This window comes from Hypomesus nipponensis, chromosome 17 (genome assembly GCF_054491055.1).
Source record: "Hypomesus nipponensis isolate SF chromosome 17, ASM5449105v1, whole genome shotgun sequence".
NCBI classification, from domain to species: Eukaryota; Metazoa; Chordata; class Actinopteri; order Osmeriformes; family Osmeridae; genus Hypomesus; species Hypomesus nipponensis.
Window position 1 is genome coordinate 11,177,805 of NC_140377.1, and position 18,945 is coordinate 11,196,749.

The 18,945-nt window shown below is 41.6% G+C and overlaps 2 protein-coding genes across 4 annotated transcripts; both read right to left on the reverse strand.

The window, feature by feature from the left end:
• Positions 1 to 562: 562 nt before the first annotated feature.
• On the reverse strand, positions 563 to 5,236 carry ciao3 (cytosolic iron-sulfur assembly component 3). Its single transcript, XM_084678481.1, has 11 exons — positions 5,113 to 5,236; positions 4,550 to 4,645; positions 4,286 to 4,429; positions 4,091 to 4,220; positions 3,856 to 3,990; positions 3,561 to 3,679; positions 2,260 to 2,389; positions 2,032 to 2,104; positions 1,771 to 1,908; positions 1,344 to 1,501; positions 563 to 1,170 (listed from the first exon to the last, which is right to left on the reverse strand). The coding sequence occupies exons 1-11, from the start codon at positions 5,176 to 5,178 to the stop codon at positions 929 to 931; spliced, it is 1,431 nt and encodes a 476-aa protein (XP_084534607.1). The 5' UTR covers positions 5,179 to 5,236; the 3' UTR covers positions 563 to 928.
• A 65-nt stretch (positions 5,237 to 5,301) lies between these two features.
• LOC146253547 (hexosaminidase D) lies at positions 5,302 to 12,334 on the reverse strand. 3 transcript variants are annotated; one of them, XM_084678478.1, is made up of 14 exons: positions 10,586 to 12,327; positions 10,357 to 10,446; positions 9,932 to 10,190; positions 9,654 to 9,763; positions 9,459 to 9,546; positions 9,054 to 9,218; positions 8,748 to 8,931; positions 8,511 to 8,582; positions 8,095 to 8,302; positions 7,890 to 7,972; positions 7,581 to 7,656; positions 7,316 to 7,414; positions 7,098 to 7,187; positions 5,302 to 6,480 (listed from the first exon to the last, which is right to left on the reverse strand). In XM_084678478.1, exons 2-14 carry the CDS (start codon positions 10,434 to 10,436, stop codon positions 6,297 to 6,299), a joined length of 1,698 nt encoding a protein of 565 aa, XP_084534604.1. In that variant the 5' UTR covers positions 10,437 to 10,446; positions 10,586 to 12,327; the 3' UTR covers positions 5,302 to 6,296. The 3 variants fall into 3 exon arrangements, with proteins under 3 accessions (XP_084534604.1, XP_084534605.1, XP_084534606.1); XM_084678479.1 differs by having other exon boundaries at positions 10,357 to 10,752; positions 11,874 to 11,936; XM_084678480.1 differs by lacking the exon at positions 5,302 to 6,480 and adding an exon at positions 6,517 to 6,722 and having other exon boundaries at positions 10,357 to 12,334.
• Positions 12,335 to 18,945: the final 6,611 nt, after the last annotated feature.

The window sequence follows — 18,945 nt, forward strand, 5'->3', positions numbered from 1 at the left end:
ACTTATGTAAATATTTATAATTATCATGTCAGTTTCATTCTAACCTGTTTTTGTATTTATTTTCTTAGCTAAATGACTGTCACCAACGCAGCATTTCCCCTTCACTTGAAACTTGTCATTGTTCTTATCTTAAATTGTACTTTTAGGCTAATATTTCACTATGAATAGTACACAATTCCCTTGCCATCTCAACCATGTTGTAAGCCTTTTTTGTTCCCGTTTGTTTCAACATTCCTTTTGATTAATGGATGTGCATGCAAATACTTTACAGCGATCTGGCAGAAGGGCAAAGTACAGTATGTGCTCACCCCAGAAAAGCACTATGTAAACAGACTTAGAGCGATAACAGAAAATTATCATTTTCATTTTAAACCAAGGCTGTGCATTATATTACAGTACATTGCTCTTTCTGTGTTAAGTGTATTTAACTCCCATTCATACTAATACATTTGAAACTAAACAGTAAAGCATCCCAGTGTGCCATATCATTTGTTTCAAATCAATTTTTTGCTGATAAAGATGCAAAATACCACACTGCATGTAATTTAATAAATAAATACAATTAATCTATATAGCATTGTTTATTATAAATAAGGCAGGAATGATGACTGAAATATATAAACTCTGAAATGTCAAGTAAAACAAAACAACGAACATGTTCTACATCCTCAGTGCATACAATTTGTATAATTTTAAAGGTGTCCATAATCAGTTTAGAAGATTATAATAACTTCAGTGTAATACACTGACATGGTTAAGCTTGTGCGTACAGAAATAAAACCTGTGTATTTGATGTTAGGAACAGGCTACCACAGTTACATGGCAAATATCTCTCACTGGACCTGACTACCAGCCACTAGTCATCTTATGCAGCCCTCGACTCCACTGGTCCCCTTAACCTTCCCCCTTTGTCTGCCAATATCCCTCTTCACCACTTGATAGTGAGTCCACTACCAGCCTTCTCCACAGCATGGTACTGTGTATGCAGTAGCTCCTTGGCTTTTTCCTCCCCTAAAGAGAGGAGCCAGGACTTGTAGAGTTCTGCCACACGGTGATCCTCCTCAGGCACTAGGGGGTGCTCTGCCCCATAGAGATCCTCCACCTGCTGTAGCAGCTCTTTGTTGGACTGATCAGGTAAAGGCTTCACCTGCCCCCCCCCATTCAGGCAACCTGTCATACAAGCAAATCTTGTTTGAGAAAATGACTTCAAACTGTCCGCCTACATACATTCCTGGATTTTCAAAGGTGAATAGAAATGGGCAAACAATGTTTTGTGTTAAGACCATTTGTCGTCTTTCAAGCAAAAGAAAACAGACAGAAAAAAAGTTTTGTTTTCTCCTCACCTGAAGGACAGGCCATCACTTCCACAAAGTGGTATGGCGACTTGCCCCTCTTGAGTTTCTGCACTAGGTTCTGGATGTTCCGGAAGCCGTAGGTAGCAGCAAAACGCAGCAGGACAGCTCCATCCCTCTCCAATGTCACCTCTTGAAAGTCTTTGTTTCTGAGGGATTAGAGGAGAGGCAGAGGTTTCTAAAGGAGCACAACAAACATTGTTCCCCAATAAAACACCTCAGAGCCCAAATGTGTGAATGTGTGTCTCGGATAAGCCCAATTAAGATGACATCTTAATTCAATATATGCAACCATATCTAGATACAGACAATTAAACAACATTGTGGCAGAGTGACTGAACAGTACCCATGACAAGTTTTTTTTTCTCTGTACGTCCCTGCTGCACTCCAGGTTGCCATGTTGTAGAACCAAACTTACTTTAGTGTCTTGTAAGTCAGCTCCGGGGTGCCTTCTCCGAACAGCTGTCTGGCTGCGTGGCTGAACACGTGATGGAGGTACCCCCCTGAGCCACTGCCTGCGTGACGCTGCAGTTCATCCTCACACACGCTGCTGAACCTGCAGGCGCACACACACATTCTGTCTTGTAGTAGGTTCCACCTAAATTGACATGCACACCCTTTCTTCTTCCTGGCACAAAACATGAGTGGGTGGTTTGAATATGTCATTGGAGAGCCTTACATTGTGTCTAAAGGTGCTGGTTCCACATCTTTAAGAGATACTTTCTCCTCTTCTAACATTTTCAGAACCTCACCTGTAATCAGAGTGAGTGAGTGAGTGACACAGAAAAGAGAGAAAGAGAGACAAAGTTCAACTGAGTTTGTGTGTGTGTGTGTGTGTGTGAGGGCAACATTACACAATAATATAACACAATTCTACATGCTAAAAATGTCAACACTGAATGCATGCCTGAGGTGATGACACAGTCCACCTCCCTCGTCTCATCTTCAGTCAGGTAGAAGTCTGGTCTGGAGGCCTCCAGCTTCTTATCATAGCAGGGCATCACGGTCACATGGTAAATTTGATGAGGGCTCAGACCCTGGAAAAACCACCCACATCTAAATAAAGTCTATATTACAGAACAAAAGAACTAATATATATACAGTCATGGCCTGAAATTGTTGGCACCCCAGAAATGTTTCCAGAAAATCAAGTATTTCTCACAGAAAAGTATTGCAGTAACACATGTTTTGCTATCCACATGTTTATTCCCTTTGTGTGTATTGGAACAAAACAAAAAAGGGAGAAAAAAAAAAGGCAAATTGGACATAATGTCACACAAAACTCAAAAAATGGGCTGGTCAAGTCTTGGCACCCTTTCAAAATTGTGGATAAATAAGATTGTTTCAAGCATGTGATGCTCCTTTAAACTCACCTTGGGCAAGTAACAGGTGTGGGCAATATAAAAATCACACCTGAGAGCTGATAAAAAGGAGAGAAGTTCACTTAGCTTTCATTGTATGTGCCACACTAAGCATGGACAACAGAGTAGAAGAGAACTGTTTGAGGACTTGAGAACCAAAATTGTGGAAAAATATCAACAATCTCAAGGTTGCCAAAGTCCATCTCCAGAGATCTAGATGTGCCTTTGTCCACAGTGCGCAACATTATCATGAAGTTTGCAATTCATGGCACTGTAGCTCATCTCTCTGGGCGTGGACGGAAGAGAAACATTTATGAAAGGTTGCAACGCAGGATAGTCCGGATGGTGGATAAGCAGCCCCAAACAAGTTCCAAAGAAATTCAAGCTGTTCTGCAGGCTCAGGGAGCATCAGTGTCAGCGCAAACTATCCGTCGACATTTAAATGAAATGAAACGCTATGGCAGGAGACCCAGGAGGACCCCACTGCTGACACAGAGACATGAAAAAGCAAGACTACAGTTTGCCAAAATGTACTTGAGTAAGCCAAAATCCTTCTGGGAATACTTCTTGTGGACAGATAAGACCAAGATAGAGCTTTTAGGTAAAGCACATCATTCTACTGTTTACCGAAAACAGAATGAGGCCTACAAAGAAAAGAACACAGTACCTATATATACACATATACATATACATATACATATATATATTATATATCTCATTAAATTATATAATTCTGGATATCTTTTTGAATTTGCTAAATTATTATATAGCAAATTCAAAAAGATATCCAGAACTATATAATTCAGTTCCTTTCATGATGACCCGTCAAATGAGAGTGGCTGTATACCTGCTGCCCAGAGAAGTACCTCTTGACCAGGGACCCCATCACCTGCTGTGGGGAGCGGGTAGTGCTGATGTAGGGAAGAATGAATTCTCCGTGGGTCTTCTCTGCATAGCAGATCCACCCTGGATACATGCACAGATCACACACACAAAGAAGTAAACTATCCAGAGAGGAACTTTTGTTTCCCAATGCCTATTCTACTTATTTGCTTTGTGACAAAGGGCATGAATAATTAAAAGTTAGATGCAACTGATCTAAAATGAAGTGAAGTGCAGGGGGGTCTTGGGTTGTGGCTTACCTGGACAAGCAGAGGCCAGCATGGGGAGAGCCTTCATGTCTTGCTCCTTCCTCTGGAAACGCTCAACAAACTCCCTTTGGCTCTCCAGAAGGCTGAAGGTGCGACTAAAGCTGGTGTCAAACACATGGTGAACGCCTGAAACAGAAGTGGACCACATTGTCTTTAAATCAAATATGTGGGGGATATATTGAAATCGGAACAAGCTAGCATGTCCTCCTAACTCCTAATCACTGACCTAGATTCTTGAAGAATGCAGTGAGCCTCCTGCCTGCCTCAGTACTGCTTAGGCCATAGCGTGCTGCCAAAGAGGCTCTTGACTGGGGAGACACAGATACCACCACAACCTTCTGCTCCTCTGCTCCACTCTACCAGGGAGTATTGGGACAATTAGCCTGATACAGACACACACAGACATACACACACGCTTTACCTTATTATTGCGGAGCACTCTGTACAACTCCTCATGGCTCTGTTGTGTGATAAGGACGCTCTCCGCGGATGTAATGCAGCCACTGCAAGCTAAGCAGTCATTCAGAGTGATTTTTGCTTTCTCCAGTTTCTGCATCCTGCCATCCTGCGGAAACAATGGTTTACAAATCCATGCTTTACCGATAGTAAATAGCGGATAGCTGCACATGGCTGTGTGGTCAGACACAAGGGTATTGGTGTTAGAGGGTAACTTAGACGCACCCACCTGATTGACTTGGAAATAACTGCCGTCATCCTCGATCTGAATTTTGGCCACTGATCTGCCTTGCTTTTTCTCTACCTTGACTGGTTTTACACATTCCTAAAATGCAAAACGACGTGTTGAGTGTCAGCTTTACTGTGTTAATTAAATGAGTTCGTACCCAGTATTTTAGCCAACCGGTAAATCAAATTGCCCCGTTTGTCAATCAAGACGTCAGCAGCATGCCAAGACATAAAATACAGGCAAGCTAAGATATGGTTAGCTAAGGACGGTTACGGTTAACTGGCTGACAAAAAATGTTTGACCAAACTACCATTTTTAGGCCTAGGGACATCAAAGCGATAACAAGTGAGCTCGAATGTGTTTTACCTAGCCTAGCTTCATCAGGTTAAGCCAAGTATCCCAACTCGGCAAGCTGCAGTACTGCTACTATATGTAATAGACGGTTACGGTAAAAAGTTAATCGTTCACATCAGCTAAACTTATTGATAACCTCTGGGACTGACTTTGTCAAAATACAAATCATAATGAGATGAAACTACTCAATTAAATCGAGCTTTAATTACCTGAGAGGGGGTGATAAAGTCATCGAGATCTGTCAACTGAAGCACACCGCTGAAATGAGACGCCATTTTAGTGCCGTAAAGCACTTTGTTGTGTCGTAAAACACAGCAGAGAAAACACTACATCCAATTTATTTTATTATAATTGAAAGTAAATACTCAATTATGTAACATCATGACAACAACATAAAGTCGAATACAAAGATATTTTAATGTTACTGTATTGTATGGTCAATCAATTATAACTGCTAGGCTGTGAGCACTAAAACATTGTAAAATGTGAATACATAACAATTTTGCAATTTAAAGGAAGGTCAACCGGTTACATATAGTTCTTAACGGTGCTTCTTTATTTATTGTCGTAAATAAAGTACCATCGTACCAATGTCTCAGAGGCAAAGGCACCTTGTGATATACAAAAAATAACCCTATATGGAACAGAGCATATAGACATACAGTACCCCAAATAAACTAAGGAATCCAGTTCCAGCTTGTTCTAAACACCATCCATAATACAGTTCCCACCAGGGAAGCACAGCCACTGGGGGGATATCTACAACAACAAGTATCCACCAGGAGAGTGAGATCATGCAGCAGAATTGCACAAGAGCCGTGTAAATTAAATTCAACGTTTTAAACAAATGTGTGTACACCGGCCAAGGAAAAAAGAGAATATGGAAACCTACAGGTCATGGTAACAGGTGACACTCTGCTTCCAGATAACGTGTCCCTTGACTACCTGGACCACAATCTGTGTGATGGGTGCTAGGATTTTAAGACAGTAGACAAACATCATTGTGCACAGCTAGAAAATATTTTGCACTTTCTAGGGGTGTCTAGGACAAGATAACCACTTTCTATTTGCACTCATGTATATTTTAGTTGTAAAGTTTATATAAAATCCTATTATTTTGGTATATTGTTTTACATGGTTCCTTTTATTGTCAAAGTACCAGTGCAATTTCCCACCCGGGGATGAATGAAGTACTTCTCTACTCTTTACACAACAGTAAACGTAGCTCTCTGTTCTGCAATCAGAAACAAATCACATTGGAAACTTCCAGCATGATAGAATATTCTATTCAACTCTATGTATCAATTTCAAGACACTGAGAAGTCTTGCATATGCCTCAAATATTAATGCTTGTTGTGTTATAATCCCCACACAGCAGGGACAGACAATACGTCTAGAGAGACTTAGGCTGCCCATTCAACTTTAAAATTCGCTCAGCATCCTTAGCACACTCTCGCATTATATCCAGCTCTGTGTTGACATTCTCTTCCATCCATTCCTCCACAGCATCTGTAAAGAAGATGGCCCCCATCTCTACACGTAAATCTTCTATGTAGGTCTCCCACTTGTCCAGCAGTCTGACAGAGGACACAACAAATACATTATACCGCCTTTAAAATTTAGAGAAACTATTTACATTTACATTTAGCAGACGCTCTTATCCAGAACGACTTACAGTAAGTACAGGGACATTCCCCCCGAGGCAAGTAGGGTGAAGTGCCTTGCCCAAGGACACAACGTCATTTGGCATGGCCGGGAATCAAACTGGCAACCTTCAGATTACTAGCCCAATTCCCTAACCGCTCAGCCACCTGACTCCCTATTGAGAAAATATTAACAAAGTAGCAAAGCCAGGAAGTGTGTTGGATGTGAGAGGTTTTTCAGTTGGCTCTACCAAATTATAAACCATCTGATTGGCAGAGTCTGATTGTCATTCTAACATATTCAGACCTAGCTGTTCTTGGCAAAATACAGACCTTCCTTGGAAATAACCACAGTGATATTGTCAGAATTGTGCACTTGTGGTCCTTGATTAGTCCAATTTTTGGCACTTACTATGCACTATTTGTATGTTGTTTTGGATAAAAGCATATACTGAAGTATATATATTTTTAAAGAATATACTAACATAAAAGTAAAATGTCTGTACAGCCATCTAATCATTCATTCATCCATATTCCAAAATATGACTCACGTTTTCAGTCCATTGTGAAAGATTTCAATGTGTCTTGGGTTTGCAAAATTATGCCGTCTCTGGTAGCGACCAAAGCCCCCTTTGATAAAGCTGTATAATCAAACACAGAAGACATCACAGTATCATGCATCATTTTAAAAAAGCATCTGAGATTCTTACCTTGAGATGAAGACCTTGTGAGAATTGATGACAAACAAATATAATGGAATGATGCTCACAAGTTATCCATGAGTTTGTTAACTTCAGCCTTAAGTTGTGTGTGAATTGTGTGCACCCTATGGTAGATCTGTGAGCCGGCGAATGCACCACTTCCCTTACTGTAAAAACAATAGAATAGGTTAAAGATCAAACTCTGTACCATAGATAAAGTGATGACTATGTTTAACAAATCAGAATATATCAAGACAACACTTTTATCTTTTCAACACTTTTAGTTTTAGGAGTTCAATTGAAGTGAAGCAAGATACTCTATATATTTCTTACCATACATCTTCCTCCACCTCAATTTTACAGCCCAGTATGTGATGGGCTTCAATCTGTGCCTCCTCACCAAATGAGCCTGTTTAACACGGAGAAAAAGAGAGGAAGTATATCCAAATGAATGCTGTCTGGACAAGCGTGTCCTGCATTATGAATCACATCACACTTGTATAGCCCATTTTACAAGCAATGTCAAAGAGGGCTTCAACTACACCCATGGGACTGCAACTAATGTAAACCCTCAAACATTTGTATCCTGTATTATTATTACATTATTATTATTTATTTGCCCCTGGTCCTAGCCCACCCTACCATGTTTGAGTGTCAGAAGACACATGGCCAGGGAAGGAATGCCAACAGGAAGCAGTTCACATAACACCGTGTGATGCTCATACCTGGAAAACGATTAAACTTTGGACAAGAATATTGCTGAAACAGTATCAGTGGCGATACATATGATCTAATTTGAAAATCTGAGATGGAACTCAGAAGTCCTGTCAATAGATCTATGTCTGACCTTTGCCATCCAGTTAACATAATGCCTTTCAGAGCTATGGAGGGGTATTTGGTGGACATGGAGGTCATGACGTCGAGCCAGGATAGGTGGTTTTGCAAGTGGTGTTTAAGCGGTGTCCATATCTGGTTGATAAGCGAGGCACCTTTGAATGCACTGGCAAACCATAAACTCTGGAACCCGGCAGATTCATATCTAGATATCAGATTACCTGGTGACCCGAAAGTAGCACAATTGTCAGCATTCTCAAAGACTCTTAAAGACAATTATGAGTTTTGCATTATACGCCAAACTATCACTACCTAATGAAATGTAGCTATGTAGGATAACAGAACACTTAAACCATGTATGCTAAAATACCATATACTGTATGCTAAAAATTGTATATGCTATGCTATATGTGAAAGCTAAGTACATACCAATAACAACTGTATGTTCTGAACTCCCATAGTTCCATATAGTTGGAATGGCAAAATTCTGCAGGCCAGACTCTGTGATCAAATATAAATTGTTAGTCAAGCACCCACTAACTCACCAAGAGACAAGTAAATGTAAATAGGTGCATTTCATTGTACTCAATACAAAACTATGCTGATTGTCATATCAAACTGAACACAAAGGTAATCTGATGCATGATGATGATGACAACACCATACCTTGGACAGATGTGGGGCTTATTTTTCTTAACATATCATCCCACATCAGCACTCTGAGCCCTGGTCTGTTCTCCGAGATGAAGCGGGCCATTTCCACTGTGTGCTTCAGGAACATCTGATCAATACCTCCTTTGTTGCCTTGTAACCAATTCTTAGAGTCTTCACCAGTCCCCAGACCAAAAACCTATGCAACACAGAGATCATGGATAGCATTATAGTACAGAGCAAACAAAACATGTACTTCCACATTTGACATGCTGGTAGAGACACACATAAAGCTCTGTATAACCAGGGAGGGTCTCTCACTTCATCGGCCCCCATATGGAACCAGGTGGCTTCAGGATGAACGGCCATGACCTGGGACACCATACTTTTCACAAGGGTCACAGAGTCGGGGTGGTGGGGATTCAGACTGTTGGGTAACTGTATCACCTCCCTCAGGGGAAAGTACTGCTTATGCTTCAACACAAACTAAAAGCAGAAGAAATGTTTATGTGGGGTTTGAATTAATAACTGTAGCTATATTTAATCAATAATAGTACAACACATACAAAATGAGATATTATGTGGTTGATCTGGATTTTTTTTTTATATCATAAATATTTTGGGGAAATTTGAAGAATAAGTTAACAGAAGGATTTGACACCACTGTGTGTTTTCAGTCCTGTTAGATAAAAAGTGGAAAGGCATTCTGGAATGTGAGCCACATACCTCAAGGTGTCCAAACACTTGGACAAGAGGGATGATATCGAGTTTGTTAAGTTTGGCAAGGCTCTTTATTTTCTCAATGTCCTCCATGCTGCACCACAAAACAGAGACATACAAAATTATTATTCACTTCTTTTGAAACATCCATTTTCAAAAGGTTACTTTTCTGTCAATGTTGACGAGTGTACTGTTGGTCACCTGTATGCAAATGGTGATCGGAGAATCTGTAGGTCTCCATAATAGGGGAACATATCCTCATACTCTAACAGTATGCCATTGGCACCCAGAGATGAAAGCAGGGGAAAGATCTGGAATGGGAACAATCATAATCTCTCTAGATATGGTGGGAAATGTTTTGTACAGCATCAATTATAGTAGCAACAACTGAAATCCTAGTCCATTAATTGTTACAAAATACAGGCACAACATGATTTTGGATGTCTACAGACCTCTAACTTCAGGTCAACCTTTCTCACCTGCTCTAGGTAATTCACTTTGGGTGCAGCACCTTTCAGATCCAGGTGGACTATCTGTAGAGGGCTTTTATTCAAAGGTGCTACTACCTTCACTGCGTCGGCCCTATCAGACTTGTCGACTTGTGGCACTGCTGAAATTATCTTTGGTTGCACTTCTTCTTTCAACTTAAGAGGATCAATCCTATCTACTACATTTTCCAGGTTTATTTGCCAGAACGTCCCAGGATCAATAATAGTCTTCATGTTATTCCTCTTTGTTCTGAGATTAGAAGCAAAATTAAATGAGATATTTCATTTTGTAGTTTCATTTTCAAGTACTTTGTGTGACGTTGCACAGTCAACTAATTAAAAATGCATACAGATTAGTAACATTTGTATATAACTGGATCATAAAACCGTCCAGCAAATGATGAGTGGGACCTTACCCTGAATTAAAAAACATAAGTTTGACAACAGCAAAAACGATAAGAGTGATTACAATCGACCTTAGAACTTTAATAGCCATGGTGCTTCACCTGTCACAAGAAAATAGGGCACAGCAGTAAAACACATGCAAACTCATAAAACATCCTTTTGCATTCACTGTTCCTATTCCACCAACATTACGCATCATTGTGGTGTCAATTTGATTAGTCACATGGCACGTTTACTTACCAGAACGCCTGCTTCGTAATTAAATCTATCATCAAAAATCCTGGCATAGAGATGTAAGTCACCAGAAAACTTTACGAAGCGCCCTCAACAGTAACGCAAACGCCAATTGCAACTGAACACGCACTTCCGTGTGTTCCGTTCTCTTGTCTGCCTGGATCTGTGATATTCTGTGACATTCGGGTATATATATATAATTGTATTTTTAATATATTTATTTAAAAAAAAATTGTATTGTCACTATACATAGGCCTAATAGCCCCTTTGCCATGTAGGTATAGGTCATAGACTAGGTAGGTAGGTAGGTAGGTAGGTAGGTAGGTAGGTATGCTACTTGACCCTATACATGTGCGCCCTCGTGTGGTAGTAGACCTGCATTGGAAGAGCTGCTTCACATGATAAACATAGTAGGGTGGCCTATCCTCCGTTCGTCGTTAGAACCGCAAATATCTTGCCACTTTGTTTGTGCCAAAAAAGTTGGCACAGCTGATGTTTCAAGAACTGTAGGGCCTAAATAATTATATTTTATTACATCATTAAAAAAAAGATCAAAAACAGTCATTAGTAATCATAAAAATACATGCAAAAGGCATATATGGTATTGTATTATTGTTCCAAACGATTTACCAAAAAGTGGCCCATTTTACCTGATATCACCCTAGTACATGCGCTTTCAGTAGGCCTACATATATTCTCATAAGTGTCTATGAATTCGTATCAATTATACTCTTTGGCCTTGTTTTTATACTTATTCTGAAAAAGTTGATATCATAATTTTCGCTAGCAAGATCTCATTCGATGATTAATTTCCATTAAGCCTACTGCCAGCAGGCACATTTAAAGAAATGTGATCTGATTGATCGGGGTAATAAGGCACTAAAGATGAGCCATTTTACCAAAATACGCATTTAGTTTATCGGCAATTTTTTTGCCAAGATGCCTGTCTTGCTCTGGCAGCGGTGGCGGTGTTTGCCTTAGCCATGATAATATGCTTATGCGTCTTCGTAGAGATTATAATAGTTTGCTCAGATGGCGAGAATATCACCGCTCTCTCTTTCGTCTTTTCCGCCATCATACCGTTAGAAAATCACGGTTTTGGTGATCGACCTTTCCTGCCTTTTGAAGTAGGACGTGCTCGTGCACTTGCCCTAATAAGTTTAGCTTGATTGAAATTAACCACATGATTTGGATGCGGATCAGCCGTCGACGAACCGATATTTGCGGTTCTCAGTTAGCTCGCTAATGTTAACGGGCTAAAGGGACAATGGATTAGCTTAGTTTAAACTCTTACGACGAACGGGCCCCTGGAGAAAGGCAGGTTCTAGATACAGGATACGTTACGGTGCGTTCACACTGCAGACTTTTTTACCGCTCAGCACCGCCGGCCTTCCCACAGTGCACCACGCTCGGGGGCGTGCCAGACAGATTCATTCAGAGCTGTAGTTCTCTTAAATCACTGTTGTAGTTCTATAATGTCATGGCAAATGTGCAGACAAAATACAACTTTTACACACATTAAGCAAGAATCCGACACGCTTTCTAGATCTGACATGATCTTATCTTCAGCACACAATAGGTTATCTTTTTCCACACTTTTTTTTAGGCCGAGTGAAAGATTAAATGCCACCAGCACTCTATGTAACGGGTCTTTTTCCGGCTGGAAAAAAAGATGCATCAGACATAAACGTTGACATGTGTAACCTTTTATTATATTACTCGAAATCTGCGCAAATCATTCGCTAGATTATGACTTGCCTCTACACATTCACTGTATGGATAGCGAGTGTCCGCCAGCCAGCATTTCAGCGTTGAATGTCAATCGTGTGCCGGGTGAGCTATAGACTATGCAGCTAGCACAGAAGAAAGTTACGTAATGTGAAGAAACTGAATTAAAGTACAAAATACAACAAACCAAGGACGCCGACAACCTCAGCAACCCTGCGCCAGGCATATTTTTTTCACATACGATGAGTTGCTCTTCCATCTTGAAAATTGTCAAAGTTTGACTCAAACCTAGAAATGTTTACCATTACCAACAGTTGCTACGTTACAAGAAACAAGAAACCAACCCGATTGGCCATCGCTGGCGTTTTCACGCTCCTCATTTACATAAAGTTCAGAAAATCCAACTTTCGCTGCCCCGCTCGCCTTCCCACAATGCCCTATGCGAGCTTCGCCGCCCCGCTCACCTTCCCACAATGCCCTACGCGGGCGTCAACGCCTGGTTTCATTGAAAATGAATGGGAAGCCGACGCCCCGCTCTGCCCGCCCCGCTGCAGTGTGAACGCACCGTTAGCATTGCTAGTAACTGTTACTAGTAACCCCTAGACTAGTAGGCATGTAAACAAGTTTAGCTTGCTACTTATTGCAAGAGCGTAGGTAGAATGTGTGATAATTTAGCCTAGTTTATTGGCAATGGGGCAAACGTTGATTCGTGTTCCTGACAGTGTTTCATTCAAATAAATAACCTGTGTAATGAAAATCTACAATTCACGATGCATGTCTGTCCAGATCTTTGTCATGTTATTTTACAGCAAGATATCTAGAGCTAGCCTAGCTAGCTAACTGAAGCAGAGTAGAATCACGATAGGGTTTGGTTGCTAAGCTGTAGCCTAACGTTCTACCCACCTAAGTCAATCCAGTTTGCTTCAACAACAGAAGTGGAAACAAGTAATGTTATCATTTCAAATGATATAGTCAATCCGTTGAAAACAGTGTTGTGTAGACACAATAAATTTATTTGCGCGTTTTTATTTCAAGTCTCCAACTTCTGTGTTTCAGCGAGTGCTGCTGTTGGCCGTGTTGCGTTTTTGCTCCCAGCTTCACTCGTTGATAACCAACCAATCAGCGCGCAGCTTATTTAAATATTAATGAGCATACCATAAAAGGAGAAAAGCTAGTGTTTTTTCCCGGGAACATTTCAGAGGATCTGTCAGAGGGCATAGAACAGCACCCGGGCCATTTTCAACCCAACCAATGTTACATACCCTATTCGGAGACCTTAAGGAACCATGTGAAATACCCCAAAAACCCAGTCAATTGCCCCTTTAATTGAGATAGTTAGGGTTTTCCTGGACTCGCAGCATTATGATAACACTGACGAACTTCAAAAACTAGATAACAAAGGTAAAAAATTGTCCCTCTACCTGTAATTTTACGTTTTCTGTAGTCCTTGCTAACTTACAATAGGCTACCTAATGTTAACTAGGTTATCGAAAAGTTGGAGCAAATTTACAAATTAGCCGTTTCATCAATAAGATAAGAACATTTCAGCGACTACACTGCCTATTTCTGGTCACATTTTAATTCAGATGCTGATTTACAAGTCAGCCTCAGCCTCCCTGGGAAAGTCTATTCAGGGGTCCTGGAGAGGAGGGTCCGTCGGATTGTCGAACCTCGGATTCAGGAGGAGCAATGTGGTTTTCGTCCTGGCCGTGGAACAGTGGACCAGCTCTATACCCTCCGCGGAGTCCTGGAGGGTACATGGGAGTTCGCCCAACCAGTCTACACATGTTTTGTGGATTTGGAAAAGGCGTTCGACCGTGTCCCTCGGGGGCTCATGTGGGGGGTGCTCCGAGAGTATGGGGTACCGGATTCCCTGATCGGGGCTGTCCGGTCCCTGTACGACCGGTGCCAGAGTTTGGTCCGCATTGCCGGTAGTAAGTCGAACTTGTTTCCGGTGAGGGTTGGACTCCGCCAGGGCTGCCCTATGTCACCGATTCTGTTCATTACCTATATGGACAGAATTTCTAGGCGTAGTCAGGGTGTTGAGGGGGTCCGGTTTGGTGACCTCAGGATCGGGTCGCTGCTTTTTGCAGATGATGTGGTCCTGTTGGCTTCATCGGGCCGTGACCTTCAGCTCTCACTGGAGCGGTTCGCAACCGAATGTGAAGCGGCTGGGATGCGAATCAGCACCTCCAAATCTGAGGCCATGGTAATCGACTGGAAAAGGGTGGAGTGCCATCTCCGGGTCGGGGAGGAGATCCTGAACCAAGCGGAGGAGTTCAAGTATCTCGGGGTCTTGTTCACGAGTGAGGGAAGAATGGAGCGCGAGGTCGACAGGCGGATCGGTGCGGCGTCCGCAGTGATGCGGGCTCTGCATCGGTCCGTCGTGGTGAAGAAGGAGCTGAGTAGAAAGGCGAAGCTCTCTATTTACCAGTCGATCTACGTTCCTACCCTCACCTATGGTCACGAGCTATGGGTAGTGACCGAAAGAACAAGATCGCGAATACAAGCGGCCGAAATGAGCTTTCTCCGCAGGGTGTCCGGGCTCTCCCTTAGAGATAGGGTGAGAAGCTCGGTCATCCGGGAGGGGCTCAGAGTAGAACCGCTGCTCCTCCGCGTCCAGAGGAGCCAGCTGAAGTGGCTCGGGCATCTGATTAGGATGCCTCCTGGACGCCTCCCTGGTGAGGTGTTCTGGGCACGTCCCACTGGGAAGAGGCCCCGGGGAAGACCCAGGACAGGCTGGAGGGACTATGTCTCTCGGCTGGCCTGGGAACGCCTCGGGGTCCCCCAGGAAGAGCTGGTGGAAGTTGCTGGGGAGAGGGAAGTCTGGGCCTCCCTGCTTAGGTCGCTGCCCCCGCGACCCGATCCCCGGACAAGCGGTAGATGATGCATGGATGGATTTACAAGTACCGTTTAGCTGAAATATGAAAAGTAAAAATTACAGTTGTGAGGTTTGTCTGCCTCGCTTGACATCTTGCAATGACTTCTGGGGAATCAGAAGCGTTCTCGCTGGTTAAGTCACCATCCGATGCATCCTCGATAAAAGGGGCGGATCAAGAACATTTCCGGGTATTTTTGGCATTGTTGGTGACTTGTGTTCTTTGGATTGGAACCGTACTTGGGCAATAAAAGATGACGTCAAACGAGTTCGCAAGAACACAAGAACGGAAAAAAACGTGGATTGATAAACAGCCAATAATCTTACAAACTTTGTCTACTCCTCCTGCTTAAAATATTGTAATACAAGCATATCAGGAATACAGACATAATATAGGCAAAATTCAACAAAGGCGCTGCTGCCAATCTAGCAGAAAATTGTCCACGCTATAAATGCGTGAGCTACATGACTTATTGAAGATGTGATCAAATTATACGTGTGCATTCCACAACGTTAAACTTTTGTTGCTGTGTTATTTTAGTTGCAACCCTGCAGTGGCAACTCTGCAGTGGCAAACGATTGTGGGAACAAATAAAAAATGAGGGGGCACCAAAAATTTGCCAACTGAAAAATCATCATAGTTATTATAATTATAATGCCGATATTATTTCAGTAGGCCTATATAAATATTACGCACCTTTTAGGCATGTTTATCACAAAACAGGCAAAACAAGAGATGTATTTAATTGCTAAAAAAACGTTACGATGGTGCCCCCCCCCCCCCCCCCCCCCACGCCACAAAAAAACAAATACACACTCAACTTTCCAAGCACGCCGTGGGTGCCCTTTTCTATCTCAGTGGCCTGACGAACTTTGACAGTAGGCTACGTCAACTTTTCGAAAATGGCCTCAAAAAGACAACAGGAGTCAGGGGCAGAAAAAGAAATAAACTGCATGATGATTACCCGTGCATCACTTTCAGGTAAGTCCATGTTTAATTATTGTTAAATACGGGAAATATGCTGCTGACCTTATTGCTAATTTTAGCACACTCAAATATGTTAGGTGCAAACTAAATTTAGATTTTACTGTTAAACATTATCTATGCATTTGAAATAACTGACGCCAGCTAGATGTTACTTTACTGGACATTCTATGATGCTTTTATATTCGATTGATCAAATAGTTTTTAAATGAGTAATAAAGGTGGAGCTCCTTGGCTGCATGCTTTCAGTTTTAAATGTTTATAATTAATTTGGAAAACCATGCTAGGAAACGTAAGGGTGGGGCTGAAAAATTAAGAGACAAAAATACATCATGCACTCAAATAAAGGCCCCAAAATTTCGCTCGCGCGCATTGCGTGCTCGCATTAACTCCTTAACCAGCATCATATCAAACACAGAATGTGGATGCATTGACAGGGCAGCTGTGGTGGTGGTGGTGGTGGTGGGAGGGGGGCAATATACACAATTCCCTCTGCTAAGAACCTATATCTTTCAGGAAGATACTCATGAGGGAATGCGAAAGTTTTTTTTGTTGTCAGTCTCTAAATGTTTCTTCTGACTATCCGCGTACCAAGCTCCACAGGATCTTCTATGAACGGTGACGACATTATCGTCAAGAATGAGTTAGTGGGCGGGGTTTTTATACCAGTTGATTTCTGATCTCCAACTTAACCTGCTCCCAACCAGGTTAGCCGTATAGCATGTGTTACCATGGCGATGTACCCCGGTAACAAGTGATCCACCGTCGTAGTACAGAAAACCCTGGGTTGAACCTGAAGTTACCTCGCTAACACCAAATCTTGATTCGTAGTAGGCTTACAGGTACAGGCCCCTGATTTAAATGAATGGTCGTTAAGACAAGCAGGACTACAGCTCTTGAGGACGTGTTGGTCACCATTACATGTAGTTGGTCACAACATACAACGTCCCGGCTTTGTTTTTGTTTTTTTCCTTGCATATTTAATGAATCACAATTAAAACTAGAGAGCATACAAGTTCTGGGGAAATTGTGAGGGTGTGCTTGCGGCTGCCCCAGCTGCCCATACTCTCCTGGTGTTTACATATTTCAAAAAGCATTTAAGTGTATGACTACAGTTCTGACCATTGTGTTCCCTTGATAATAAGTTTGTAAAAATGACATGCATCACTCAGATGGAGGAGAGGTGATACTGGTTGGTTGGAAGAGAAGGAGGCCAAATGTAGCTCATGAAGATGCAGCGCTAGATAACTTATTAAATTGTAATCAGATATAAACAACTTGTTGGTTGCCCTATTATGTCCTATTATCCTCCTATTATCGTCCTATTATGTAATTTGAACGCCCTGAACGGCATCATTTGAGTAATGAGGGCAAGCGCAGGCTTATTGATTACTTAAAAAACGTTAAGTTTCATTATGCATGATAGAGGAGCCTAGTTAGAGAAGGATTTAGCAGTTTTATTATTAGAAGCCTATTTTATTAATAATTTTCAGAGTAACCTCAAACCGTTCTTTTGTTTCTTTGACCTTACATTTTCTTTGAGAGCTTAGTGGTCTCGGTTTAACATCATTATTTATAGCAACATCATTACCGGACACTGTTAGCTCGCAATGTGGACAAAGAATGCCCCTGCAACAAAGTTGTAACTTGGTAACAAGTAGCCAGCTAGAAACCGACCAGAAGTTTGTAGCCATATACAGGCCTATATATATAGGCTACTTGATTTGGCTGCAAGATTTGCTGATTTTGAGTGTCCAAGATATGATGGATTCTGATCTGTGTCAACAGTCTAGCCATGTAGCTAAGGCTTGTCCGGGAAGAGTGGATTTTTTTTGTACGGCAAGTCTGGAAGATCAATTTACGCTAGTGCTACTTGCCCCAATGCACTGGACAAGTTATTAAAACTCAAACAAAATAAAATGCAATGTTAGGCCTACTTCACGTTATGTGCCACTCATTACGTCTATCGATTTTATTTGAGCGAATTCTGCATCAGTAAAACCACCAACCCAAGATCTCTACAGACCAGCTAATTTCCTGCTCAACACTTCAACGGGGGCTTATTACTTGAAAGATGACTTAGGCTATTTACGGTCGTCTCAGTTACACTATGAGGGGTGGGAAATACTGTGATTTGCTTAAGAAGGCAAATGGCTAGTAAAACATAACATTTCATAATAATTTCAGTAAATCAAGCAGCGCTGCAAGACCTAGTGAAATGTATATCCTACAGCAAAGCAAGGCTGAAGCAGGCTGACATTAATTATTTTCATGAACAGACAAAGTTTTGACATTGACAAAGTTTAGGCTGTGGCAATAAAGTTCAGGTTAGTAGTCAGATACTTTCACCTATTGAAAAACTTTTGAGTAAGGGGAAAGCCGAACATGTTCCGTCGCCGTTTGACTTCCTAAACAGCTGTGGAGATGTTTTTGTTAGCTACTCATTAGTGTCTCGGGTAGGCTACAGCGTTGCAGTGAGCCGCCACACTGATATGAAACCACAGGTAATGGTCATTTCACCAACAAATCGTTTATTAATGTCAAAATAAATCCTACAACAAAAACGTATTTGTGAGGAATGTTTATTTCAACGATTAAAAACAGATGCATCATGACCACTGTAGTATGTGTTGCCCAAGCAACAGAGGCTAATGTCATGATGCTAATGCTTCAGTGAAATAGTAGACTACCGTTTCCGAAAGTAGATGTGGGCCTACTTACTTAATAAATATCAGCTAATATTGTACATTACATTTCACAATTATGTTTCACATC

Excerpts from the sequence above, each read along its gene's own strand:
- ciao3 (XM_084678481.1), bottom strand. The coding sequence starts at position 5,178 with ATGGCGTCTCATTTCAGCGGTGTGCTTCAGTTGACAGATCTCGATGAC. Across the intron at positions 3,991-4,090 it reads TGCATTCTTCAAGAATCTAG|GCGTTCACCATGTGTTTGAC; the intron begins GTCAGTGATTAG and ends CTTCTGTTTCAG. Across the intron at positions 3,680-3,855 it reads GCTGGCCTCTGCTTGTCCAG|GGTGGATCTGCTATGCAGAG; the intron begins GTAAGCCACAAC and ends GCATGTATCCAG.
- LOC146253547 (XM_084678478.1), bottom strand. The coding sequence starts at position 10,436 with ATGGCTATTAAAGTTCTAAGGTCGATTGTAATCACTCTTATCGTTTTT. Across the intron at positions 9,764-9,931 it reads AAGTGAATTACCTAGAGCAG|ATCTTTCCCCTGCTTTCATC; the intron begins GTGAGAAAGGTT and ends TTCCCATTCCAG. Across the intron at positions 9,547-9,653 it reads CGATCACCATTTGCATACAG|CATGGAGGACATTGAGAAAA; the intron begins GTGACCAACAGT and ends TTTGTGGTGCAG.